At 43.2% G+C, this 27,577-nt stretch overlaps 1 protein-coding gene across 10 annotated transcripts in view; it reads right to left on the bottom strand.

The window, feature by feature from the left end:
* NFIX (nuclear factor I X) overlaps positions 1-27,577 on the bottom strand; it is a 283,591-nt gene that overhangs the window by 32,761 nt on the left and 223,253 nt on the right. For 7 of the 10 annotated variants that reach the window (XM_073622644.1, XM_073622645.1, XM_073622643.1 and 4 more), the window contains 4 exons: positions 24,497-24,633; positions 22,862-22,969; positions 18,389-18,567; positions 13,864-14,017 (listed from right to left, as the gene is read on the bottom strand). In XM_073622644.1, coding sequence (XP_073478745.1) covers positions 13,864-14,017; positions 18,389-18,567; positions 22,862-22,969; positions 24,497-24,633 — 578 coding nt within the window. The remainder of the gene's footprint in view (positions 1-13,863; positions 14,018-18,388; positions 18,568-22,861; positions 22,970-24,496; positions 24,634-27,577) is intronic. The other 3 variants (XM_073622651.1, XM_073622653.1, XM_073622652.1) reach the window with 1 other exon arrangement.

The raw sequence follows: 27,577 nt of genomic DNA, 5'->3' as shown, positions 1-27,577 counted from the left end.
GTTACATTGTATGGCCCCAGGCACCCATGTTTATAAGGCTACAATGTATACTTTATGTTAAAGTATATCCAAAGGCAAGACTTGTATTTTTCATTTTGGATAGTGTAGGGGAGGGTTAAAACTGCTGTTAGATTTTTTACAATCTGTGATGATTTTCCTTCACTTCCTGTCTTGTAGACTCAACAGGAAGTCAGAGGCTATATTTATAACACGAGGGATATCTCATTTTAGCTGTGGCAGATAAAAATGGCCCCTTTGGAAGAATTCACGTCTATCACTGTTCTAGTGGCAATTCAGAATTTTCTTTCCTGGAGAAATCAGTGATCATGACAATTAGGAAGAGTGAATCTTCTTAACAGAGACACAGCCAGCATAAAGAAAAAACTGGCACAGGTTCTAACCCCTCACCAGTCTATCCAAAACTTTACAAATAAATGTTGCCTTTAGTTATACTTTAAATTGATATAAGCTTTGCAGTAGCTCTCCCTGGTGCTGGTTATTGGAAACTAAAGATGTTTATTTCTGATACAACAGCTCCACCTGCTGCTGGATACAGGAAACTGAATGTGATTGCTCCTTATACAACAGCTCCACCTGCTGCTGGATACAGGAAACTAAATGTGTTTGCTCTTAATACAACTGCTCCGCCTGCTGCTGGATACGGGAAACTGAATGTGATTGCTCCTAATACAAGAGCTCCACCTGCTGCTGGATTCGGGAAACTGAATGTGATTGCTCCTAATAAAACAGCTCCACCTACTGCTAGATTCAGGAAACTGAATGTGATAGCTTCTAATACAACAGCTCCACCTGCTGCTGGATATGGGAAACTGAATGTGATTGCTCTGAATACAACAGCTCCCCCTGCTGCAGGATATGGAAAACTGAATGTGACTGCTCCGAATATCCGAATACAACAGCTCCCCCTGCTGCTGGCTACTGAAAAACTAAAGGTGATTGCTCCCTAACTGATGCTCCCCCTGCCGGTGAACAATGATAACTCCTGATATAATGGCCTCACCTTTAGTTATACTTTACATTGATATAAGCTTTGCAGTAGCTCCCCCTGGTGCTGGTTATTGGAAACTAAAGATGTTTATTCCTGATACAACAGCTCCACCTGCTGCTGGATACAGGAAACTGAATGTGATTGCTTCTAATACAACAGCTCCACCTGCTGCTGGATATGGGAAACTGAATGTGATTGCTCTGAATACAACAGCTCCACCTGCTGCTGGATATGGGAAACTGAATGTGATTGCTCTGAATACAACAGCTCCACCTGCTGCTGGATAAGGGAAACTGAATGTAATTGCTCTTAATACAACAGCTCCAGCTGCTGCTGGCTACTGAAAAACTAAAGGTGATTGCTTCCTAACTGATGCTCCCCCTGCTGGTGAACAATGATAACTCCTGATATAATGGCTTCACCTGCTCCTGGGAGGTAATTGCTCCCTGATGCAACAGCTCCCACTATTGTTGGCTCATGAAATCAATGCAATTGTCTATTGATACAAGAGCTGCTGTTATTGCTGGAAGCTGAAAGTGATTGCTCCCTGACATAACAGCTCCCCTTGCAGCTGGCTAATGGGAACTGAGGGTGTTTGCTACCTGATAAAACTGCATCCCCTTCTTTTGGCTTCCAGAAACTGAAAGTAATAACATCTTGATGGTATACTTCCCTTTTCTGCTGGCTACACATAGGGGTCTATTTATTTAAAAAAAAAAAAATGTTACTTGACTTTCAGCTCCATCCAGTGGCTAAAATGCTGTATATTATTTCATTTAGCTATTTCAGAAAACTATAACACATTTTGGCCACTAGATGGAGCCGAATGTTGTATATTTTGTTCATTTAGGTATTTCAGAAAACTATAACACATTTTGGCCACTAGGTGGAGCTGACGATGATAGGAATTAATCTATTAGCGAAAATACTGCCCAAATTCATTGAGCATGCACAATAGTGTGTGACACTGGTCCAACGAATGTTTTATAAATAGACCCCCCTAAAGTGTATGTCAAACCAAAAAAAAATGTTTTAATAGAGCAGGGAACAATTAGAACACTAGTAAGGTTTTACTGCTTTCTAGGGCTCCATTATAAAGATTTATCCTCACTTCATGTCCTGCTTAAAAAACCACAAACAGAAATAAAAATGGTTTTCTGTAGAGAAGTGGATGAGGGCTGGACCCTTGTCTGTGACCTTGTTGCAGTCTTTCCATCGCTTCCTGCCTGAGAAATGGTTGTCAACAGGACAGGAAGTGAGGGTAAATTTCTCTAATGGAGCCCCAATAGCAATAATCCTTCCCCAGACTATCCAAAACTAGAAAAAAAATCTTTTTGGGGGGGATTTTTTCCACTTTACCTGGCGCTGATAGTGTCTTTCTACAGAAGAGCTACATTAGAGGGAAACTATAGTCTAATTTCTGTAAATTCACATATTGATTTTTATCCCTCGGAAAGTACATTAGGACATGACATCACATCTAAACATAATTATCCACATTGTATTTATTGTGCTTTAGGTTTCTGCTTTTCAATGATCCCCCTCCAGTGGTGATCTGAACACCAGGGAATGTGATTAGCGTTTTGAACATCGGGGAATGTGATTAGCATTCCTGCTTAATGGCCGCTAAGAAAAGCCCAGCTCAGCTAGCCTATTGTTTTAAGTTAAATCAGACCCAAGCCAAGACTTTCTATGTGACTGAGGAGCAGTGAAGCACAATCACTTTGTAGGAACTAAGCATGAAGCAGAGCTGGCATATATACACATATGGCTATGCATGTACACTATATTGTCAAAAGTATTGGGACACCTGCCTTTACACGCACATGAACTTTAATGGCATCCCAGTCTTAGTCCGTAGGGTTCAACATTGAGTTGGCCCTCCCTTTGCAGCTATAACAGCTTCAACTCTTCTGGGAAGGCTGTCCACAAGGTTTAGGAGTGTGTCTATGGGAATGTTTCACTATTCTTCCAGAAGTGCATTTGTGAGGTCAGGCACTGATGTTGGATGAGAAGGCCTGGCTCACAATCTCTGCTCTAATTCATCCCAAAGGTGTTCTAACGGGTTGAGGTCAGGACTCTGTGCTTGCCGGTCAAGTTCCTCCACTCCAAACTCACTCATCCATGTCTTTATAGACCTTGCTTTGTGCACTGGTGTGCAGTCATGTTGGAACAGAAAGGGGCCATCCCCAAACTGTTCCCACAAAGTTGGGAGCATGAAATTGTCCAAAATGTCTTGGTATGCTGACTCCTTAGGAGTTCCCTTCACTGGAACTAAGGGGCCAAACCCAACCCCTGAAAAACAACCCCACACCATAATCTCCCCTCCACCAAATGATTTGGACCAGTGCACAAAGCAAGGTCCATAAAGACATGGATGAGCGAGCTTGGGGTGAAAGAACTTGACTGGCCTGCACAGAGTCCTGACCTCATCCACACAGAACGCCTTTGGGATGAATTAGAGTGGAGACTGCGAGCCGGGCCTTCTTGTCCAACATCAGTGCCTGATCTCACAAATGCGCTTCTGGAAGAATGGTCAAACATTCCCATAGACACACTCCTAAACCTTGTGGACGGCCTTCCCAGAAGAGTTGAAGCTGTTATAGCTGCAAAGGGAGGGCCAACTCAATGTTGAACCCTACAGACTAAGACTGGAATGTCATTAAAGTTAATGTGCGTGTGAAGGCAGGTGTCCCAATACTCTTGGCAATATAGTGTTTATTTGAAAGCTGAAATCTAAGCATTACTGCTTTATAAATAGATTACTTATATTTAACTGATAACAATCACATATATATTTTAAACATTGCAAAAATACTATAGTTTCCCTTTATAGGCTATAAACCTATCACGCTAATGGAACGGATGGGGGTGTTTTTAAAAAAAAATTGCAGAGCGATTCATTCATTCAATCTGTGCGAATGGGGCAAAATCTAATGTTATTTGGATATTTTCTCTCCAGGTTGAATGTCATTCATTAATATAGGATAGAGTGACTCAGAAAAATACTGCATTAGGACACCTAGATGGAGTTTATGCTTATAGCCAATACATTTTTATTCAATGTGATTTTCAGCTCCATCTAGTGGCCATAGTATGTTATTTTTATGATTTACACAATTCTCAAGAATGAATAACATTTAACCTGGAGAGAAAATTACCTAATATTATTTGATTTTACCTTCATTCTCCTAGAACGAAAGCACATGCAGTTTCATAGGATGAATAGCTGTATGATCATTTTTTTGTTCATAAATACCCCCATATTGTTGCTGGATAACGTATAATGATGTGAATCAGTTGGTGCTATGAGCAGGGGACTCCCAGCACACATCAGAGACACTCAATGGCCATATGGTGCTATACAAAGTATATATATTGAATCTGCTATGGGTTCATTAATTTAGGATTGGCTGAAGGTGTTAGGACCGTGGGCCTGTCTGTACATATACAACACTCAGCTCAGAAAAGCATCCATGGCTGTGCTTCTAGGTGGGAAATGAATCCTATCGTTAGATGGATTGTCAGCTCTTCTGTAGGCATTTATCATGTAGCATCCATGTTTACTAACATCAATTATTCTTGATATTTTAAAGACAACAAGACGGAGGGTGACTACTATCCAAATTTCAGAATAAAGCAATATTATTGCCAAAATACAACCCAACAACAATTCATAAGAATGTAATGTGTGTGGTCAGCTTTATGTCATTTCATTTTTCACAAATTTGATTAAAGGCTTAATTTTAATATTCCTAAGATTAAAAATCCCAGATCTGAATTTCTGGGTCCTGATCTTATTCTGAGTCTTGTCCCCTTCCTTCTATTGGATTTGGGTGTCTCTATGGACATAATTGGGTCCCATATAGTTAACGGGCAGAGGACTCTATCATGGTTGGTCAGCTTCCACCAATGATAAAGGGAACCCAGGTTGGTACTAAGCCAATCCAGATGAGATAAGTGCTAAACAGTGGTCACCTAAAAGTCCTCGACTGGTTCAGTGTTGCAATAAAATTCCCTTTTATGGTGCTGCAGGGGTCCCTGAACTACCCAGACTTGCGGTTTCAGGTGGTCACTGGACCATTCATGAAACTTTCAACCATGGCTTTAACTTGGAGTGCAACCTTTCCTATACTTGTACTGAATTCCAGCGATTGGAGACAACTTGGTCCTCACACATGCCACAACAAAATCCTGACAGAGCTTCCAACATTTCCCCACTCTATCCAAAACATGTTGCAAGTCGTTTTTCCAAGTAACATTGGTCCAAACTGGACCAATGTAAGAATGTATGTGCCATAGCTTTGGGATCCCTGTAGAAGCTGGAAATCACTGTAGCAGGCACTCCAGTGATCTCCACTAGCTTCTGGGTCCAATGCTGAGCAGCTGCATTGAGAACACAGAAGGTCACCAGCTTGGCATGGGTGCCCTTAGATGCCATAAATGCTAATGGCTTCTGTGCCCATGCAAAATACAGCCTGCAGGGCTGCACAGATGTGAATCTAGGCTAAATGTTTGTACCTCTAGGTCAGTGATGGCGTACCTTGGTGCCCCAGATGTCTTGGAACTACATTTCCCATGATGCTCCACTACAGTGCAGAGTGCATGAGCATCATGGGAAATGTCGTTCCAAAACATCTGGGGTGCCAAGGTTCGCCATCAATGCTCTAGGTGCACCATCCAGCCATATCCACCTGAAGCAGCTGTCAGCCTCTGGCTGCCAGTAGTGGGGCTGGAGAATGCACCAGTGCCCTCTGTCTGTACCTAAACACCAGAGTCCCATGCACTGGGGCTAAATGCCCATTGTGCATGGGGCACTTTATTCATTTCAATTTTGTTTTGGTTGAATGTCTGCTTTAAAATAACTTTCTTTTACTGCTCTTTGCCTTGTGATATGCTTAATTTGTGAAATAAACATATATTCAACTTAAAATAACCTTCTTTTAAATACATTTAGCTCTCTGCGGTGTTGGTAATATACAGTGCCTTGAAAAAGTATTCATACCCCTTGCAATTTTCCACATTTTGTCATGTTACAACCAAAAACATAAATGTATTTTATTGGGATTTTATGTGATAGACCAACACAAAGTGGCACATAATTGTGAAGTGGAAGGAAAATGATAAATGATAAATGGTTTTCAATTTTTTTTTACAAATAAATATGTGAAAAGTGTGGCTTACATTTGTATTCAGCCCCCCTGATTCAATACTTTGTAGAACCACCTTTCACTGCACTTACAGCTGCAAGTCTTTTTGGGGATGTCTCTACCAGCTTTGCACATCTAGAGAGTGAGATTTTTGCCCATTCTTCTTTGCAAAACAGCCCAAGCTCTGTCAGATTGGATGGAGAGCGTCTGTGAACAACAATTCTCAAGTCTTGCCACAGATTCTCAATTGGATTTAGGTCTGGACTTTGACTGGGCCATTCTAACAGATGAATATGCTTTGATCTAAACCATTCCATTGTAGCTCTGTCTGTATGTTTAGGGTTGTTGTCCTGCTGGAAGGTGAACCTCCGCCCCAGTCTCAAGTCTTTTGCAGACTCTAACAGGTTTTCTTCTAAGATTGCCCTGTGTTTGGCTCCATCCATCTTCCCATCAACTCTGACCAGATTCCCTGTCCCTGCTGAAGAAAAGCATCCCCACAACATGATGCTTCCACCACAATGTTTCACGATGGGGATGGTGTGTTCAGGGTGATGTGCAGTGTTAGTTTTCTTCCACATATAGCATTTTGCTTTTAGGCCAATAAGTTCAATTTTGGTCTCATCTGACCAGAGCACCTTCTTCCACATGTTTGCTGTGTCCCCCACATGGCTTCTCGAAAACTACAAATGGGACTTCTTATGGCTTTCTTTCAACAATGACTTTCTTCTTGCCACTCTTCTATAAAGACCAGCTTTGTGGAGAGCACGACTAATAGTTGTCCTGTGGACAGATTCTCCGATCTGAGCTGTGGATCTCTGCAGCTCCTCCAGAGTTACCATGGGACTCTTGGCTGCTTCTCTGATTAATGTTCTCCTTGCCTGGCCTGTCAGTTTAGGTGGACGGCCATGTCTTGGTAAGTTTGCAGTTGTGCCATACTCTTTCCATTTTTCAATGATGGATTGAACAGTTCTGCGTGAGATATTCAAAGCTTGTGATATTTTTTTATAACCTAACCCTGCTTTAAACTTCTGCAGAACTTTATCCCTGGCCTGTCTGGTGTGTTCCTTGGCCTTCGTGATGCTGTTCGCTCACTGAGGTTCTCTAACAAACCTCTGAGGGCTTCACAGAACAGCTGTATTTATACTGAGATTAAATTACACACAAGTGGACTCTATTTACTAATTAGGTGACTTCTGAATGCAATTGGTTCCCCTAGATTTTAGTTAGGGGTATCAGAGTAAAGGGGTCTGAATACAAATGCACACTACACTTTTCAGACATTTATTTATAAAAAAATTTGAAAACCATTTATCATTTTCCTTTCCCACTTCACAATTATGTGCCACTTTGTGTTGGTCTATCACATAAAATGCCAATAAAATACATTTACGTTTTTGGTTGTAACATGACAAAATGTGGAAAATTTCAAGGGGTATGAATACTTTTTCAAGGCACTGTTTTTAAAGTGTACATATACCCTTATCATGATTTTTTTATTTGCTCCCTTTTTGGTCTGTTTAATATACCACTAGAAGCATCTTATTATATCTGTTTTATATGTGTGTAGCACCCCCTTAGATAGTTTGCTAGGCTGGTTAGGAAAATTCAGTTTTTTTGACTCCACTGTAGTCAGTGGAGTAGTATGTGGTTATTTGGTTCTAGGTTTCACTGGCTGCCGGCTCAACTGCTTCCCTCTGCCTTCTGGTGGATTCTAGAATGTATTGGGCTGGAAGAGGCAGATCTTCAGCCTGAATATTTATGTAGTCTGGCCAATCCCGGTGGGAGGCTGCCCAGTAGGTGGCAGAGGAGTGCATAAATAGTCTGGGGCCTGGAACAGAGTGCTTTTGCCCAAGAGGAGGAGATCCCAGCCTGAAGGGCTGCTGGCCTTCTGGGCAGTACAGCTGAGGTTCACAGGAGCTCATTGAGGTCCCAGCTCAGCCAGAGCTGGAGGGGGATATTTTCTGACAATATCAGAGACTGATCGGGGGATTTCACCAAGGAACTGGTCTGGCAGTTCACTGTAGAACTGTCTGTCTGATATTGGAAGCAGGCATCCAAGTATCCAGAGACATTGTGAGCACAGACCTGAGGGTTGGATCCTATTGACTGTTTGCTGCTACTATCCCCTTTGCACATCAGAGCCAGTGCTTTTACGGATGGGGACATTCCCTTTTGGGGTCTCAGCGCTGCTCATGCCCTTCGTGGCTGCTAAAGGGACTATACCAAGAAGCTAGACAAAGTGAAGAGTGTTGTCTGATTTTTGCACTGTGTTACTGGAGTATCCCACGGCTCCCTGCACCCTAAACTTGTTCAACTTTCAATAAAGAATCAAAAGGTACCCCCTGGGCTGATTATTGAGCCATAAGAGTTACTGTCATGGCGTGCCTGGCTGTCTGTACACTAACTAGGGAAAATAGCATGGAACTAATCAGCTGGCCCTTTAGGGGTCAAGCACTAAACATGCAAAAAAAAAAAACCTGTTGATCCTGCCAGAAATCCAGAGCTGCCAAGTGTCCTGTTCACACTTCCCAGAGTCTATTTACCCTCCTAGTTTTTATTATATACTACAGAATGATTAGCCTTTATGTTGTAGGGATCTGAGAGTGGAAGTGACTGAGCAGTTTAGCAAAAGACAACGGGCAGGGCTGACACCATTCAGTTCACAAAAATTCACCCACAGCAGGACTTAGGAGCTGAGTGCATTTCTAACAGATCAACAAGTACTTTCTCTGTACTTTAAGCTCCATTAAAGGGAAATGTGCATGTATTGCAGAGATGCACTGCATACGTTTTTTTTATTTTGCCTTGACATATACTTTAAAGTATATCTAAACCCAATACCAAAACAATTTAAATATTGCAGCTTACCAGTCCTTAGATGTCATAGCTCTTATGTTCAACCAGTGATCCTGCCAGTAATACACTTACTAAGACAGGAAGTATGAGAACTACAAAACAACTCCCACTCTTCTCATCTTCATACCATGGGGGGGGGGGGTGTTCTGTAGTTCACAGAAGAGAACAGAGCAGAGCTGCTAAGACTTTAGTGCAGCACAGAGAACACTAAATTCATTTTTTTTTTTGCACTTATCAAATTGATATAACAAAATGCTTGGTATATTTAACTAAAAGGAAGTAAATAAGAGAAGGTCATTGTTAGCGTTCACATACTCTCAAACTGGCGGCCCTCCAGCTGTTGCAAGACTACAAGTCCCATGAGGCATTGCAAGGCTGACAGTTACAAGCATGACTCCCAAAGGCAGAGGCATGATGGGACTTGTAGTTCCGCAATAGCTGGAGGGCCGCCAGTTTGAGATCCCTGCTTTAAACAGATGGTAGCATCCTTCCTTTAAAGGTGAATTCTAGGTGTGACTTGCATAGTTACATTGGTCCAGCTTGGCACAAAGTAAGTAGGCCCATCTCCATCTCATGCCTGAACGATCACTGTGGAAGCTACAAATCAGTACAGTAGTCAGCATAACTACAGTGATAGCGGAAGCCTTCCGGGTCCTGTGCCCAGGGCTGCAGATAAGGCAGTACAGGCAGCCCTCCTGTACTGGGCCCAGAACCCATTAGTTCAAAAGGGGGGCCCGGGCACCTGCTGAGCAGGAGGTCCGGCTGTACTGTCTTACTGCAGACACCAATCCTCTTCTGCCTCCGCTTGCAGCGCTGCCAGCTTCTCCTCCTTCTCCCTCCGGCTGCACTGCAAGGAAATTGGTTCCAGCAAATGCACCCCTTCCATCTGCTGTCTGGACCTCCCTGTGTGCCCCTTTCCCCCGCATCACTTCCGGCTTCCCTCCTCTCCTCTCCTGCCAGCAGCTGCTGCAGGCTTGCAGGGGGATGTTTCAGGATGGAGAACAGTGGAAGGAGCCGGTAAATATGTAATTTACTGGCCTCTTGTGTCCATTTGTCACTGAAGCATAGTGAACTGTGTTTGCTATGCTTCAGTTTCGGAATGAGCAGGAAGCTCCGGAGCGTTTCTTATTCATTCATCTGTGCAGCTGAGGCTGCACAGAAAAGGACTGATACATTTATGTCCTCAGTCACTTTCGGCCGGGGTCCCTGTCAGGTAGGTCCTGTGATTTCTAACAGCTGCCCTTCTGTGCCATTCACAGAATTCTTTGTGTTTTTTAAATACATTCTTTGTTTGGGCAAGGTCGCCATCCTGAAGGCAGGTGCAGTCTACCTTCTTCACGGCAGGTGGCGCTCTTTCGTAGCAGCCCTGTTTCTGGAGAGGAAACCAGGGGTAACAAGGTTCCTATGGTTTCCTGGGTCACTGGAGGAGCTATCATATTGGATGCTGCCACCCTACGTGACTCAAGCAGCCATCTTGGGTCAAGCGGAGCCTTTTTAAGGCACTGACTTCTGGATTTTGGTGCGTTTAGGCGAGTGGACAGAGTAGGGACAGGTAGTCCATCTGTGAGGGACAGTAACAGGTCTAGGGAAAGGTTCCTGGCATGGAGGGTAAGAGTAGGGCCTCATCTCTTGTCAACATTTTCCTGATTGGGGACCAGACGACCAGGCTGCATTCTATCCCCTCTCAGCAGGCGCTGTCATTTCAGCTGGAATCTATTCCTGTCACATTACTGACCTGTGAGTGTGCCCGGCTGGGTGGCCTACCCAACGTGTTTGTTGTGAAGCTGCATTTCTTCAACACAAGTTTATTGCACCTGCCTGTGTGAATTATTGACTCCGCACCACGCTGCACCCCACCACCTGATCCAATCGGAAAGTCCCTTGGCATACTGTGAAGAGCGACCCCCTTGGTCACTATGCAGAAGAGCAGCGGGGCATTGAAGATTTCTGCTATCACTGTAGTAGCAACAACTAGACCAGCGATTTGCAGCTTCCATAGCAATTGCTCAGGTATGAGATATGAATACTTAACATTGTGCCAAGCTGGACCTACCTGTAGCTAAAGATCATACCTGGAGTTCACCTTTAATGCTACATTACATTTAAATTTTATCGACATTAATTAAATCACAATTAGTATATATGAGAGGTAAGTCAGGGCAGTGATTAGGTGGACAGACTCAGAATATTTTTGGATTTTGTGAATTCTTTTTTTGAGAAATCCTTCAAATCCAGCTGACACTTCATGGATTATTTTACTATATTCTCCACCCCACATCATACAGAACAATAGAATTCTTTATTTTGATGGTGTCATGGTTTATGTAATAACTATTATTTCCCTTCTCATTTGTGCACTACTATTCTAGATATTGTGTTTTAGTTTTTATACTTCTGTTACTTTTCTTTACCATTATCTAGGCAAATGGCAACATACACATTTGAAATACTTATTTGTTTATGTTTTTATCTGCCAAAGGTTTTGTAAATCTGTTCTGCCAGGCTTGTGCTTTACACAACTCTGTTATGGTGCATAGCCAACACCTCTATTTCAGTGGTGGCTGGTGTTTTTTTTTTTGGGGGGGGGGGGGGGCAAACAACCACCCACCCCCCCTCCCCCCCAGCGGCACCCACCCGCTGTTTTCTGGTCGGTCCGGCACTGACCCCATCGTGGCGGGTAGCAGGCAGCGTGGTGCAGCGGCTCGGCTCCGAGTCCTCTCCTCCATGGCGGCTTCCAGCTCCTCCCCTCCTCCTGCTAGGCCTCCAATAGGATCGCCTGTCCTTTCAGCCAATCGGGTGACCGGTGTCGAAACCCGCTTCCTGATTGGCTGGGAGGGGGATCAGTGTTTCAACAGCGAATATTGATTAGCTGTTGTAACACACCTGGGTGGGCTCAAAGCGCACTCTATGCAACCCACGCCCACCCTATATTGAAGCCTATTAGAGCCTCTGGCTCTAATCTGTGTTTTAAAAAACAGCCCCCCGCATTGGAATCCACGCGCCGGTGTTCTGAAAGGGGACGGATGCATGGATAGGGGAGGCGGTGATGGACGGGGGGGTGGCGCCCGTGTGCCCTTAGCAGCCCCTGCTCTATTATCTGGTTCTGGTTTGCAGCCTCTTGTGTAACCCCTGCAGGGGAGGACTGGGTGGTGGTGCGGGGGAGGTGATTTCCCCCCAGGGCCAGTAATAATAATGTTATAATAATAATAATAATAAAAAACATCACCATTTAATTTATTAAATTAATAATAAATACATTAATATTACCTTAAATGATTTTAATGATAAAAAAATATTATTATTGTTATTATCACCATTATCATTATTATTAACATGAATTATTATTCAGTGCCGGTGGCCCTGAATGTAGTTACTTCACTATTCTGACATTGATCAGAGCAGGATATGCAGTCATGACAGCTGCTGCCCATTATTCAGCCACCTCGCTCAGACCTGCGATCACAGAGTCTGGCAGAGAGGAATCTTCCATCATCAACTTCCTTTGCTTTTCTGATAGGTCATGTGACAGAATGCCGAGAGCTGCAAAGAAAGCGGGTGCTGCAAGAGGTGAAAAAGGTATGTAACACGACTTTCACCTTGGCTATCCAATCACCATGGCAGCCTTTGGGGTCATTCGCATGTGTAGCAGTACTTGCCACTCCTCTGAAATGTAATCTGTGATGGATCACTTTTCAGAGGCCTTTGACTGGCAGCTGCTGTAATCCTAAAAAATAATGACCCACTGTGCCGCAGCTGCTTTTGCATGACAGGCCCCATTAACTTGAAACATAAAACCACAGCCATGAGCATTGGCATGCCTTTATTCAGGTGGGAGGTTTGAGGGATGTCAAACCTCAGCCAGCCACCTGCTTTTACTGCCCCCTGGCCACCCGCATGAACAAGCCTCAAGCCTAGTACACTTTATGATCCCACAGAAATCTTTCCTTACCAGGAAAGGGCCAGTTGGCAGTGTTTGCTACCCATGCCAATGGTTCTGGGTCCTCCCCGGCACCTCTCTGCCAACCAACCTGTTCAATGGACAGTGGATCAGTTATTGTTGCCCATCGATGGATCAAATTTCAATCCATCTATGGTCATTCCAGAAGTCCATCTAATGACTGAATTTTGTCAAACAGGACTGTTGGAAAACTTTTGTTGATCAGTAGGTTGCAGCCAATCAGCTGCAGTCGCTGAGATCAGTGTATTCTGACAGCGGAGGAGTCCCACTGCCACAATACATTGGCACACATTGGGAAGAATTCTTCATCTACCTCGTATGCGTAGATGGGGAAATTCAATTGTTTTTTTTTTTTGTTTTTTGTTTTTTCAATCAGCCCGACTGATCAAAAATAAGAAATGAACAGTCTATACCAGTGATGGTGAACCTTGGCCCCCCAGATGTTTTGGAACTACGTTTCCCATGATGCCCATGCACTCTGCAGTGTAATTGAGCATCATGGGAAATGTAGTTCCAAAACATCTGGGGTGCCAAGGTTCTCCATCAATGGTCTATACGCAGACCTTTGATTCACTGTGCAGTGGGAAAGTAGGTGACACAGGAAGCTGCAATACTGAGACAGGAAACAGAGGTGTCACCGTGCTGGCTACTTAGTGTAGCAGGGAATCACAAGAGGGGCTGAACAGAATTAAAAAAAAAGCCTATGGCAGGCATAACCATTTCACATAACAGTATTTCAACCAAATATTTAGCTGTTGGCCTACAACACCTCATTTTACTTTCCCCAACTGCAAATGACTTGAATAGATGGAGAAAGGGACCATAACTATATATATATATATATTATTTTTTTTTGTGTGTGGGGAGTCGGGGTAATTCATTTCACTTACAGGGTGATGCTGGTGTTGCCAGTCCTCCTTCTGGGACAATGTTGCTGGTGACAGGTTTTGTGTCTGGCAGGGGAAGGGGGACAGGCCTGGCCACGGGTGCGGGGGGTGGCAGCAAAAAGGAACCCGACATTTTCCCCTGGGCCCCGCTGCTGGGCTGCGGACAACATAAATAACAAAAGGAAAGTAAACGGAGCTCAGAACGGCCCCCTCGCCCGCACAGTCCCTAGCCCTTTCCCTATGCCCAAAAACTGCGGGAAGCCGTGGGAATTGTCAAGGAACAAAAATGAAAAGTGTGAAAATTAAAAGTGTGTTAAAAATTACAAAAAAAAAAAAAAAAGCCATGTGGATACTTATTAGTATTTTTCTAACAAATAAAAACTAACATTAGCAACACATGAACACATTTTTTTTTAATAGATATTTATATTTACAGAAACGTGTAGGTGAAAATGTTAGGATGCTTAAACAAAAGAAAAATCTGTAAAGTTAAAAAAAAAAAAAAAAAAGATGTAATGTATTTTTTTGTTGGATGTACTTACAGTATACATATGGTGGACAAAATGGAAGCAAGTAAAAAAAAAATTTTAAAAATTAAAAAATAAGAAGAAGCAGCATTTTTGGTTTTATGTGATACATATGCAGAAGAGCTGACAATCTAATAACCTTGGAAATGCTACTGTTATTTTTTTTTAATGTATAGTTTGAAGGTAATCAATACTTTGCACCATACACAAGCCTGTATGTAGCACAAAAATACAAATCTCAAAATAAATACAGCACCAACACAGACTTATATGTATCATTACCTACTGGGCTGATCTATAAAGAAATAATGTTGTGTACATATACTACGGGTCCTTTTTTTAAGATGACTTATGCCGTGTACACACAGGCGGACTTTTCGGCATTAAAGGTCCGACGGTCTTTCCAACGGACTTTCGACCGACTTTCGAACGACCGGACTTGCCTATACATGATCACACCAAAGTCCGATGGATTCGTACGTGATGACGTACGACCGGACTAAAATAAGGAAGTTGATAGCCAGTAGCCAATAGCTGCTCTAGCATCGGTTTTCGTCCGTCGGACTAGCATACAGACGAGCGGATTTTTCGACCGGACTCGAGTCCGTCGGAAAGATTTGAAACATGTTCCAAATCTAAAATCCGTCTGATTTTCGCCCGAAAAAGTCCGCTACAGATCCGATGAAGCCCACACACAGTCGGATTGTCTGACGGATTTGTCCCGTCGGACCAGTCCAGTCGAAAAGTCCGACCGTGTGTACACGGCATTAGTCTGTAATTGCACGGTTCCTTCTACATTAAATAAAGTTTGTTGAAAAAAAAATAAAGCTGCTGTATGTCAAAGATGTGTATAAAAATGGGGGTGTAATGGATAGCTGATGGACAGGCTTAAAATAGTAACCTGTATCTTTGCACAGAATAAGTCCTTTTCTTTTGGACTGCTCAGCCTTTATGGTGTCAGCACCTTTTTCACATCTTCTGGTTCTCCTGACTTGAGAAGCGCACTTGCAGTGCAATACTGGCCAACCTGACACAGGACCCGCCCCCGAGGTCCTCTTGCAGTAGGTGCATGTCTTGTGGCTGCCCCTTGAGTTAATAGGGAGGGGGATGTCAGAGTTGCACCATGCTCCTACAGGCCTGGCAGTTTGGAAAAAGGCTTATGTGCAAAGCTACAAAGTGATATTTGAAATCTGTCAGAATATTGTCACCTTTTTAAAGCTTTCCTCTTTCAAAATGGAACCCAAGCCAACACTTTTTTGTTTTGAAGAGTTGGGAAGGATCAGAACCTCAGACAGGGTTTTAGACATCACAATAAAGAATTCACTCGCTTGCCTCCTATGTAAAATGTATCTAATTGATAGGTGTCTACAGTCCGAGGGAAGTTTAACTTCATAAAGGAGCTGGGTCATTTTAAAGTTCTTTTTACAGCCTGCCCCAGCAGGATCTTATCTTCCCTTCACTAATCTCTGCCACTCTGTTCACCACTAGGAGCAAGAAGCACAAGTCCTTTGTAAGATCCAAGTCAGAATTTATATAGGGCAAAGGACTCTTTTTTCAGCCGCCAAGTCACTGGTGGCCAGTCACCAAGCACCAGTGCTGTTGTGTTGGGAGGATGGGGAGAGAGCCTCACAACAATCGGAAGTTACTGGAGGAGGGAAGGCAAGGTGACAATGTAGGGGTCAGAATTTAAGTAAACTTGCTGCTTTGCAGTACGTGGGCAAATCACAGATTCACTTCAACACATTTTTTGTCTTTTTATGGTCCTTTTGATATGTTATTAGCCTTAGTTATAGGCATCCAGGGCTGTGCCAGGGCAGATGCCTACTAAGGTGGCCATTTTTGCATCCCTCCTCTCAGTCGTTGGTTGATAGGAAGCTGTTGACCAGGCCACGCAGCATCCTTGGTTGCTAGGAGGCAGCTGCTATGGTTGTTGCCGCCTAGAGGCTGAAAATACACATGGATGATCATGAACTTGAAGATGAAGCATTGACACTCCAGTCTCATTGCCGCCTCCCCCCCCCCCCAAACATGCATCCATAAGTGCGATTTGGGGCAGCAGTGTCAGTCTGCCTCGGCCCTTCAGGTATCCCTCTAGATACAGATATTACAGATTTCTAAGACATTGACATGCAACATCCTAGATCAGCCTTTCTCAACCAGGGTCCTGTGGAACCCTAGGGTTCCTCCAGGGGTTGCCAGGGGTCCCTTGAAGGCTTAGCAATTTCAGACTCTCAGATAAGTAACCACTGACGAATGACTATTGCATTAATGTACTATGAGCTGAAGATATAATAAATATTAGAAGGGGTTCCCTGAGACCAGAAAGGTTCCTCCATGTTAAAAAGGTTGAGAAAGGCTGTCCTAGATAGGCAGACCTTCATTAACATTCAGCACTGCACTTTTTTTTTTTAACTAAAATTCTATACAATAAGATTGAAATTACTGGACTATTAAATTAAATAAAAAATATTAAATTTCAAAAAGTAGCGTGCATAAGGGATCGGGCCTATTTATAATGATTGGTCAATGTGGTGATGCTCATTCTTCGCCCACCAATAGGCATAAGAGTGGACCAGCGACCAAGGTTATTTTCTAGCTGCAGGGAGAAAAGTGAGGCCATTACCTGCCTGCACTAATGGGTGGGGAGCCTAAATCATATGACTACCTGAACAGAATTACATCTGTCTGCTTGCCTTAAAATGGAACTAAGCCCATTGATTCTCCTGTGGCTCAAAACAGTTAAACTCAAGGCATGCCGTGAATGATAACCGTCACATTTGCTTTTTCCCTCAACCAAACTGTCAAGCCATCAAATGGTTGGTGTCATAACTGATCACATGTGCAGCACCATGGCAACTGCAGATCAGACAGAGGCCAAGATGGCAGCTTCCTTAGCTATAAAGTATAGGAGGCTTTAGCTTCACTTTAAAGCAGGATTAAACCCAAAAGCAAAAAATGTAACATATTGAGGTTTTTGAATCCTTACATATGGTGGCTGCATTTGTTTTCTTTTTTTATTTTGCATCTCTTTTTTCACCTGGTGATCCGGCCAGTAACACACTTCCTGTCTTAGAGTGTCTCCACTCTGGATGAAGGAGCAATGGAGACATCTTTGGACAACAGCATTCTCAGTCTGAGTGGAGGGGATAGTTAGACTAGCAGACGTAGATGTACTTGACTAGCAAAATATAGCTAAACTCCAGATAACACTTTTTAAGCAGTTACAGCAACAATTTTTGGGATAAAGGTTTTATATCAATTAATAAAAGCTGACCATTGTCAGTGGGAAATGGATTGTCTCAACCCTCTAACTGCCATTTTGCTGGTTTATCTCAACCCCCTAAACTGCCACTTTGCTGGGTTGTCTAAACCCACTAACTGCAACTTTAGCTGGTTTGTGTCAACCCCCTAACTGTCACTTTGCTGGTTTGTCTCAACCCCCTAACTGTCACTTTACTGGTTTGTCTCAACCCCCTAACTGCCACTTTAGCTGCTTTGTTTCAACCCCGAACTGACACTTTTTCTGACCAGCTTCATCTATTAGCCTCGGTTCACACTGGGACGACTTGTCAGGCGACCTAGGTCGCCTGACAAGTAGCGTCCCATTCAGTACAATGGAACCGTTCTAATCGGAGCGACGCAAGTCGCTCCGACTTAGAAAAAGGTTCCTGTACGACTTTGGGGGCGACTTGGGGCGACTTGCATAGACTTCTATACAGAAGTCGTTTTGCAAGTCACCCCGGCAGTCGTGTGCAGGTCGCCTCGGTGAGGCGACCTGCAAGTCGTGCCGCCTCTGGTGTGAACCGAGGCTTAAGGGAAAACGAACAGACTTACTGATTGGAACACCAGGTGAAACCTTTTTATAAAGAAATGTGATTGAGAGCAAATCACAGTGGCACGATGAGGAATGTACAGCCTTGTATATTGACTGAATCTTTCTGTATGGAGGAATGCCTGGTGAACAGCAACAGATCTCACAAGAATTTAAGACAGTTACTCACCTGCCCTGCTCCCTGTCCAGAGGTGTCTGAGCAGACAAACTGAACAAACTCTTTTAGGGAGTCCTGGCTGTGATGGTGATGATGGTAGCGTATTGTTGGGTGAGTGAAGTAAGGGCTGGACTGCTGAATAATGGACGTTGAAGGAAAGTGTATAGTAGATGCAGATGCTCTTGGGCTCCCTGAGACAAAATAGAAAAAATCAGCACAATGAGGCAACTATAGAAAAGGTTTATTGCATGTTAATACAATTTACATTATGTTATTTCAATGCCTAAATTATATTTCATACCCCCTTATGTCAACTGTCTTGCACTACCCCTTTCTACCCTAATAAACTGACTAGCCTTTACATGTACAGAAGCTCCACTCCAACGCGTTGTGTATGTGCGTCGCCATTCTTTTTACCCTTTCCCACCTAGCCTTTTAATCCTGGGCTTTTACGTCTGGGGAGCAGGAAGGTCTGCCTTGACTCGTAACCACTGTGATTGGTTATCACATGATCAGGAGCTGGTCCCGCTGGGCACGCTCTCAGCGCGGAAACCTTTGCTGCTCATGGACACATATGTGCGGCGTGTGGGTTGTAAAGCCCACCCTCTTTGCTTCCACCCATATGAGTTACCTGGGTGGCAACAGGGTAAATAGCACTTCAGTGCACACACCACAGCTCACCACAATGCATGATATGTGTTGTGGTCTGTTGCAAAGAACAAAAATGGCTAGATTGGTATCAATTTTCCTTCATTGGGGCCTACCTAAAACTCAAGATAAAACGTGTTGCTGCATATGCGTTACTGCACCACAAATTTTATTTAAATGGACCCAAAAAAGATACCCCAAGGATGACACTGAATGGAATCCGAGTTAATTTTCCCCCAAAGTACACCTGGAGCCAATGACTAGAAGAGTAAAGGCCCATTCACGCTACAAACACATGTAAAAAAAATAGCGCCACTCAAATGCCTCCCATTCTTCCTTCTGTTGGTTCTCCTCCCACAGTGGATGCCAGCCCCTCCAGGAGCACGTCTCACTCCATGAAACAATCACAATAGCAAAATTAGAGGGCACACATCACATAGGTCAACCACATCCACTGGTAAGTTACAATCCCTGCATCTTGGCCATGGCCACTGATGCGTTTCACCCTATTTGGGCTTAGTTGTAGAGAACCTCTACGACTAAGCCCAATTAGGGTGAACCGTGTCAACGAGCTGTTGCTCAGGGACTGTAGCTGAAGCCTTTGTTAGCTTACCAATTGATATGGTTGAACTATGTGTTGTGCCCCCCCCCCCCTAATTTTGCTATTGGGCTAATTCACACTACTGTGTTGTAGTAACATGCACATTGGAAATGTGCACACATGCGCTGCCAACAAAGCTACATGCACCTTCTGGTAGGATTAGAAGTACACGGGAAAAAAAATGCACTAACTGGGCAGAGAAAGCAATAGTGAAGACCGGACCAGATGCACTGGCAGGCATGGCCACAATCTGGAACCATTCCCTCTGTGCCGGGAAAGGTCATCTAATGCCCAGGGCAAACATGCCAAACGGCAGCCCCCCTCCCCCAAAATGTATGAGCATTTTGTGTCAGCAAAAATCCCCTCCCCTCTCTGATATAAAATTTGAGCACTAAATTGCACGATTACCCCCAAACATAAATTCCCCTTGCAAGCCATAATTCTCCCCAAACAAAAATGACACCTCTTCCAGTATTCCTACCAGCTTGTAGGTAGGCAACCTCGGCCCTCCAGCTGTGGTAAAACTACAAGTCCTATGAGACATTGCAAGATCCTGACAATGACAGGTATGACTCCTAGAGGCAGAGGCTTGATGGGATTTGTAGTTTCAAAACAGCTGGAGTGCCAAGGTTGCCTACCTCTGCGCAGTACCCCCACCTCGTATGATACCACAGCGCCCAGGGCAGCCGCCCCTCCTGCCCACTTCTTGTCCCAGCCCTGTTTTCCCTTTAAAGAAAAAACGACTCCTGCGCACAGGTGGATTACCATATAAGTAGCACGTCACCACAGGCCTTGCTGCCCTCAAGGATGGGGGATCCTAGCAGAAACCGAAAGAAAAAAGAAACAAGGATGCACCAGCCATGTGCATTACCTTTTAAAACATTTATTGAATAAAAATAGTAAAAAGAAACAACTCACAAGCAATTGGTGAAGGTGCACTTTTATGTTGCGCCTCCTTCACCAATTGCTTGTGAGTTGTTTCTTTTTACTATTTTTATTCAATAAATGTTTTAAAAGGTAATGCACATGGCTGGTGCGCCCTTGTTTCTTTTTTCTTTCGGTTTCTGCTGTTTTCCCTTTACATGCAAATGTGTGACTGAGAGTCAGAAAAGCAATTTGTGCCACTCCTACCCCTTGCCATCCTAGGCCATGGCACAATTTGGATCCTGTTTATATTTATCTATGTACATTTAGTGGCTAATTGGCAAAATAATGCACACGGTATCTTAACAAATACATTATATAGGAGATTGCACAGGGGGGGGGTTCACTTTAATAGTATCTTATTAAATGATGTGGTATTTTAAGGTCCTTTCACATAGGTGTTCTGTCAGTCCATTTTTGATTACATAGCTCAAAAACAGACTGCAGTGTATCCGTGTGGGTGGCCAGATGTAAGAGGATGTGCGCTCACTTACATTCACCCACATCCAGGTCTGCGATTTCTCTCTACCAAACGGAAAAAGATCTGCTTTTACTAATGTGGGTGGATATAGGCTGATGTACATCAGCTTACAACTGGCCACCCATTGGTATTACATTGGGCCCCTTTTTCCTCCAACAAAAGATGGAGGAAAAATGAAGGATGGACACGGATGTCACATATTTGACACCTGTTTTTGTTCTGGTTCAGTTTAGCAGGGGATCAGTCTCGGATTCCCCACTAAAATGAAACAGAGAGCGCCCATTAGAAAAGGGGCCTAATACTACCAAAGCTCATAAAAAATCATTACCATGGCTAAAATATACCCAGAAACCACTGCCATGCAACTTTGAAATCACTTGAAGTCGCAGGATTTTAAAGTTGGATTCAGTGAGGCCCCTAGGAGCAGCAGAAAAAAAATGGCTAGTGTACATGAGGCCTTAGTGATCCAGAACAAATGAGCAGATAAGGACTTCTAACTTTTCTGACTTGGGTGCTTGTTCCAGGTCAGTGACTTATCATCATAAACAGTCAATGCGACTATCATTTTCAGAATCAGCAATAGCAATGGCAGCCCCCATATAGTTCTTTTGATAGGTTAATGTAAAAATTGCCCCTTGATGTCGCCCCTTGATGTCGGTGCTTTAGTTTGTTCAGTATAGCAATCCCACAAGCCTGGGTGAACAGTGAGAGCTGTCCTCCCAGGGTCCCACCCTATTCTATAAAAGTATGAGAACTCCTAGTGCCACATACCTAATATTTGAGGCTGAAAAGAAAAAAGGGACAAAAAGACCCTTAAAGATCGGGCTTTAAAGGCATTATAGACTACATTCGTAATAGATAAAAAGAATACATTTTATGAGCCAAACACTTTAAAAACATATATAGACAATTGTAAATAGCATAAGCATGATGATAAGAAAAAAACAGGTTGTTACACCATGAAAGATAAGCGAGCCCCTGTGCGTCAACTCGTTTCACTGATTAGCTTCGTCAGGACACATACAGGGGTATTCTGGAAAGGAACAGGTCTCACTATCTTTGCCCAAAGAGGCCAGCACGTATGCCTGCAGCAGAATACCACCTTTCTCCCTGGTATTCTGCTGCAGACATATGTTCGGGGCTCTTTGGGCAACTGGACACTATGCTGTCCTGACCATATATATATATATATATATATATATATATATATCCCTTGGCTCCTCAAGCGAGGATGGATTGCTGTGATTCTGCAAATGACACCTTATATGGTTGTTTGCATTAAGTAATATTATTGTATGGCCACATCTCCTTTTCATTTGGAAATTATTGTTAGATATACACAGAATGATGCAAATACTAATCCTGCGTGTTTCCTTTAATATTCTTTGGAATTACACTACCTAACTTATTGGATGGTCTTGATGCTTGACCAGGGAGCTCTTTTTTATGCATATGCATGTTCAGATGTTGATAAGATAGTAAGACCTGTTCCTTTCCAGAATACCCCTGTATGTGTCCTGACGAAGCAAATCAGCGAAACGCGTTGACACACAGGGGCTCACTTATCTTTTATGGTCTAACAACCTCTTTTTTTCTTATCATTATGCTTATGCTGTTTACAATTGTTTTTTATATGTTTTTTAAGTATTTGCTCTTTGCTCTTGTTGCACAATGTGTAATATTGTACCAATAAAATTAATTATTTTTATCTATTATGAATGTAGTCTAAAATGACTTTAAAGTCCGATCTTTAAGGGTCTTTTTGTCCCTTTTTTCTTTTCACCCACCCTATTCTAGATACCTATAATGTTACAACTTTGCCATGACTTACCTGGTCTCACTCCAGCCAACACAGGGAGGGGATGATGGGTGAATGCCATGCGAGAAGAACTGGTCTGGCAATACTCTAGCTTGCCTGACTTCTTAAGAGACCCGGGTCCTTCAAAGGAAGAGAAATATACATCAGTGAGGTGATGAGAGCCGAGTATGCCAGATGGGGCAATCCCAGCAAAACCCCCAGAATATAGACAATTCCTTTACACCCACAAGGGCTGGCTATTACAAAGGAAGGATCTGTCAAGGGCACTCATCAAAAGTACCAACTAGGCCTGCCCTTTCCTCCATTCACAAAAGCCATACTATCACTTCCCGCTATGAAAAGCGCTCTGTAAATGGAGGAGGCTGACATTTCACTCATCTGCCTATCCTCCATTTATAGAGTGCTTTTCACTGCGGGAAGAAAAACTACAGCTTCTATGAATGGAGCAGATGGACATTTCATGCATCCGCCTCCATTCATTCATTTTAACGGCGGGAAGCGAATAGTTTAGCTACTCTAAATGGAGCAAGGACGTGGGAAGAGTGCCTGTGACAGGTCCAGCCGCTCTTATTATCCCCCTGCAGTACTGGAAGATGCAGGGGTATGCAGGGGCAGGGGGCAGAGGACTGAAGATTTTAACCAACATGGTAGCCATCAGCACATTTTATTTGCTGCTAGACATGTGCATGACAAAAAAATTAGTTTAGTTTAGATTCGTTAATCGAGTTATTTAGTTTCGTACAATTTGGTTGATTTGTTGAATTCATATTCGGGATTCTTATTCGGATTTCCTATTTAGAAATCGTTTTATTTCTTTTTCAAATTTACCGATTTTTTTCGATTCAAGATTTTTTGAATCGGCTGAATCGAAAACTTTATATATATATATATGTTTTTTTTAGATTTGAATGTGGCAAAGTGAACAAACAAAAGAAACATTTTCATCAAATACTCTTTAAATCACCTTTGGCTTAAAACAATATTATTTCAAAAGGGTACTCTAATAACACAGTCTTTGATTTCAGAAACATGTTTACAGTTCAAATTCAACTAGAATTCGATGTAAAATTCGATTTGAATTTCAATTCGAATTTCGGAAATTCGGACGGATTTCGGAAATTCGGACGGATTTCGGAAATTCGGACGGATTTCGTTTAGTTATTCAGAGCATTCGGTAAAAGTTTGTTTATACTGTAATTCGGGTATTCGGATATATCCGAATCCCCAAATAATTAAAAATGTGTCCGAATATTTATTCATAACGAAACGAACCGCACATGTCTATTCGCTGCCCAGCGTTATATGACAACATTCCTGCGCATGAGCCGGAGTGGGTCATGCCAGTACACAGGGACCATACCGGTGATGTAAGCTGAGTCAGGCATGCGCGGCTTAGTTTACATGCTGGAGAAGACAATGAGCAAGCGGGTAGGTGTATTTTATTGCAAAAGAGACATTGCATGCATCTACATAGATAAGTATACATTGATCTGCATAGGTAAATAGATAGATAGAGATGTTAAACATCGGATCTATGCAGAGCAGATAGACAATTCAGGTGAAGAAATGATCGATGAGGTACAAGATTCTCTGCTTTCATAGAAATGTCCTGAGCAAAATAAAAATCAGCAGCAACAAATTTCTTACCCGTGTCCACATCATTCGGCCACACGCTGGCCTGGCTGCCCCCAGCTGCAGGTGACCGGCCTGTACCCGGGTAGAAGACATCATCCACTGGGCTCTCTAACTCACTGTCATCCAAAGACTTCGGGCGCTTTGTCGAGCTGAGTGACAGACATGAACAGAGAGGCATCAGCATGTGCCATCATATACGCACACGCACACAATATAACTATATATAAATATAAAATATTGGATATAGAATGGTCATTAAAAAAAAGCATACAACTGTTGATGCAAGTGAGCAATCTGAGAGTTCAGCTCAGGTACTAACAGGGCCATGGAGCACTCATGGAGGCACAGTGAAGGGATGGCCAAAGTGTCCATACTGGGTACTTACTCCTAAGTGAATGTTCAGCCCTTTATACCTTATGTTCCACCCCTGGACCTCACAGCGCCATTGGTTGTTGCGGTGCACGTGGCCGTCTGCGTCCTAGCAACCAATGACACTTTGTAGGCCTGCCGCCTGTGTCCTAGCAAAACGATACTGTGTGGGCTAGCCATGGGCATTATAGCAACCAATGATGTTGTGCTGCTTGGGACACCAGCATCCCACCAACCCATGAAGCTGTGTGGGCCAATCGCCTGCGTCTTAGCAACCAGTGATGCTGTGCGGCCCAGACTGCTAGTGGCCAACAAGCAATCATAAGGGGGAAAAGATGGCCGCTTAAGGCAGGACCTGGCCCCAGCAGGGATATGTCTATATAGCCAAATGCCTGGGTCTGGTCAGGTAACAATTTACATGTCTGTTTTTTTTTTTTTTAAAAGGGGCATTTTCAAAAGTTTTTTTGGCTATTATTTACAGGCTTTTGTTATTAACCTATAAATTATATTTATTTTAATGCAGCTGGTGTATATATATATATATATATATATATATATATATATATATATATATATATATATATATATATATATATATATATATATATATTTAATATAGAAAAGTTTTCAGTTTGACATATAATTGAAAAGATTGTTTATATTTTTATGCACATAGTATTAGTGCGCCAAGCAAAAGGTGGTGCAGGACTCCATGATAACTATGGTCACTGTAAAATTAGAGATAATTTGTCCCAATTTGCGCCTTTTTTTGACAATTTGGTATGCATTTTCTCACTCTGTGCACCAACAGTTTATCAGGGCCATTGTGTATATACTGTATATGTCTGTGCCTTGAGGAAGAGGATTACAGGGGGGTCCAGTTCTGCCTGGTGATTACAGAAAGATTCTGAGCTCCGTGTACTGGGATTGGTGGAGAGGTCTGTGCAGGTTCCCCTCAGCCAATCTCAGAAATGCTTTAGGAAGGCGGGAAAACCTGAGGTAACAGTGGTTAGCCATGAGGTGATCTCAGCAACAGGGCCTCCTCAGTTCTCTTTCCATGAAGGCTGCTTAGAGACTAAGGCCGGTCATTGATTAGCTCGAATTCCAAAGGAATTTTCTTTCGAAAATCTTTTCTAAGAATTTTCGCTCGAATCTCGTTCGAACCTCTTTCACACATGTGGGCCGTTCAGGTCCGCCTGTCAGTTTTTCAGGTGGACCTGAACGGACACTCCATGTACCTCTATGGAGCAACGGATGTCAGCGGTGACATGTCCGCTGACATCCGATCCGCTCCACTAAATACAGACGTGTGGAAACCCTATTTTCCATCCGTCTGGCGGATCGGATGAAAACGGACAGGCGGATCCATTTTCCTCCGATCCCCCATAGAGGAGAGCAGGGCTCTGACAGGTCCATCTCTGCACAGTGAGCAGAGACGCACTTGTCATCCGCCGGCTCAGCGGGGATCAACAGATCGATCCCCCCCAGTGAGCAAAAAGAGTCCGTGAAAACGGACATGAATGTGTGAAAGGACCCTTAGCCGCCGATTTTCATGTGACCATTTGAGTGATTGGGCAGGTTGGACATTTTTTGAAAAACAAACAAATTTGTAATCAATGATGGGAGAATTGTGTGAAAAATATAATCGAAAAAGAAATGCGCATGAGCACAAGAAAAAAAAAATTCTCTGAAAGAAAGAAGATCCCCGGACATGAACATTATTTTCTGTAGCAACATGAGGTGAAATTGAAGGCTTGGTTGGTCGAAATTCTAAATCAACGGTGGCATTATCGGATCACAAAACGCACGGAATTTGCATGAGTTCACCTTTTCAAGAAAACAGCCTAAAGCCTAATGCATGGGTCAAATTTCGAACATATTTTCTTTAAAAAATCAGAAATTTGTGCGTCTTGTGATCCGATGGTGCGACCATTGATTTAGAAAAATATAACTTTTTCTAAATTTGACTCATTTATAGCCAGCCTTAAGGTATTAAAAAACTGTGCAGCTGTGTAAAATGTTCAATAATTTTTATATTCCTACCTCTAGGCCATTTGGGTCCCCCTGGTAAACTGGTGGAAAAATCTCCCAGTTAGCAATCCTGCCTTGTTGCCAGGACACCAAAAATTGTTGTTTTTTGCTCCTGTAAGGGCTTTTTTTCTCGGTTGAGCTGCATTTTTTATCGCCCCTCAGCCACTTCCCCTTCAGCTGCAGGGGCGTGTACACATGCCGTGGCCGCAACGCTTTGATTTGCGCTCGTGGTAGGTATTCTACCCCCTGTTGCATTCAAGTGAATGAGGACGCTATGCAAGTAAACTGCAGTACGCTAGTGTGGGGTTCAAGAGGTTAAAGCAGATGGTGAGGAGGTGACACAACACCTCCTCACCGCCTGTCAAATCCAAACGTGGATCCCTCTTCAAAGACCAAAGCAAGTGTGAACGAGCCATAACGCTGGGAATGAGCGTCCATCAGTTTTCACATCCTAGCAACAAGGCAGGACATAGTGGTTGTTAGCCTGGCTTCCGGAGAGGCCCAAATAGCCTACAGGTATGACAATATCATGAATGGACATTTTACAAAGCTGCTCCCTCACTGCATAGGCTATTTTCTGGGAAAGGTTAACTGAGCCTTTAAATAATGAAGATGCCCCTCCATTGTGGTTGGCCCACTTGGGTTCCAGGAATGGTGCCATGACCCCAGGAAAGATGGTGATTGCTAAGTGAC

This window comes from Aquarana catesbeiana, linkage group LG03 (genome assembly GCF_042186555.1).
Source record: "Aquarana catesbeiana isolate 2022-GZ linkage group LG03, ASM4218655v1, whole genome shotgun sequence".
NCBI lineage: Eukaryota > Metazoa > Chordata > Amphibia > Anura > Ranidae > Aquarana > Aquarana catesbeiana.
The sequence above is the reverse complement of the archived record's forward strand: the minus strand, read 5'-3'. Positions and strand labels throughout refer to the sequence as shown.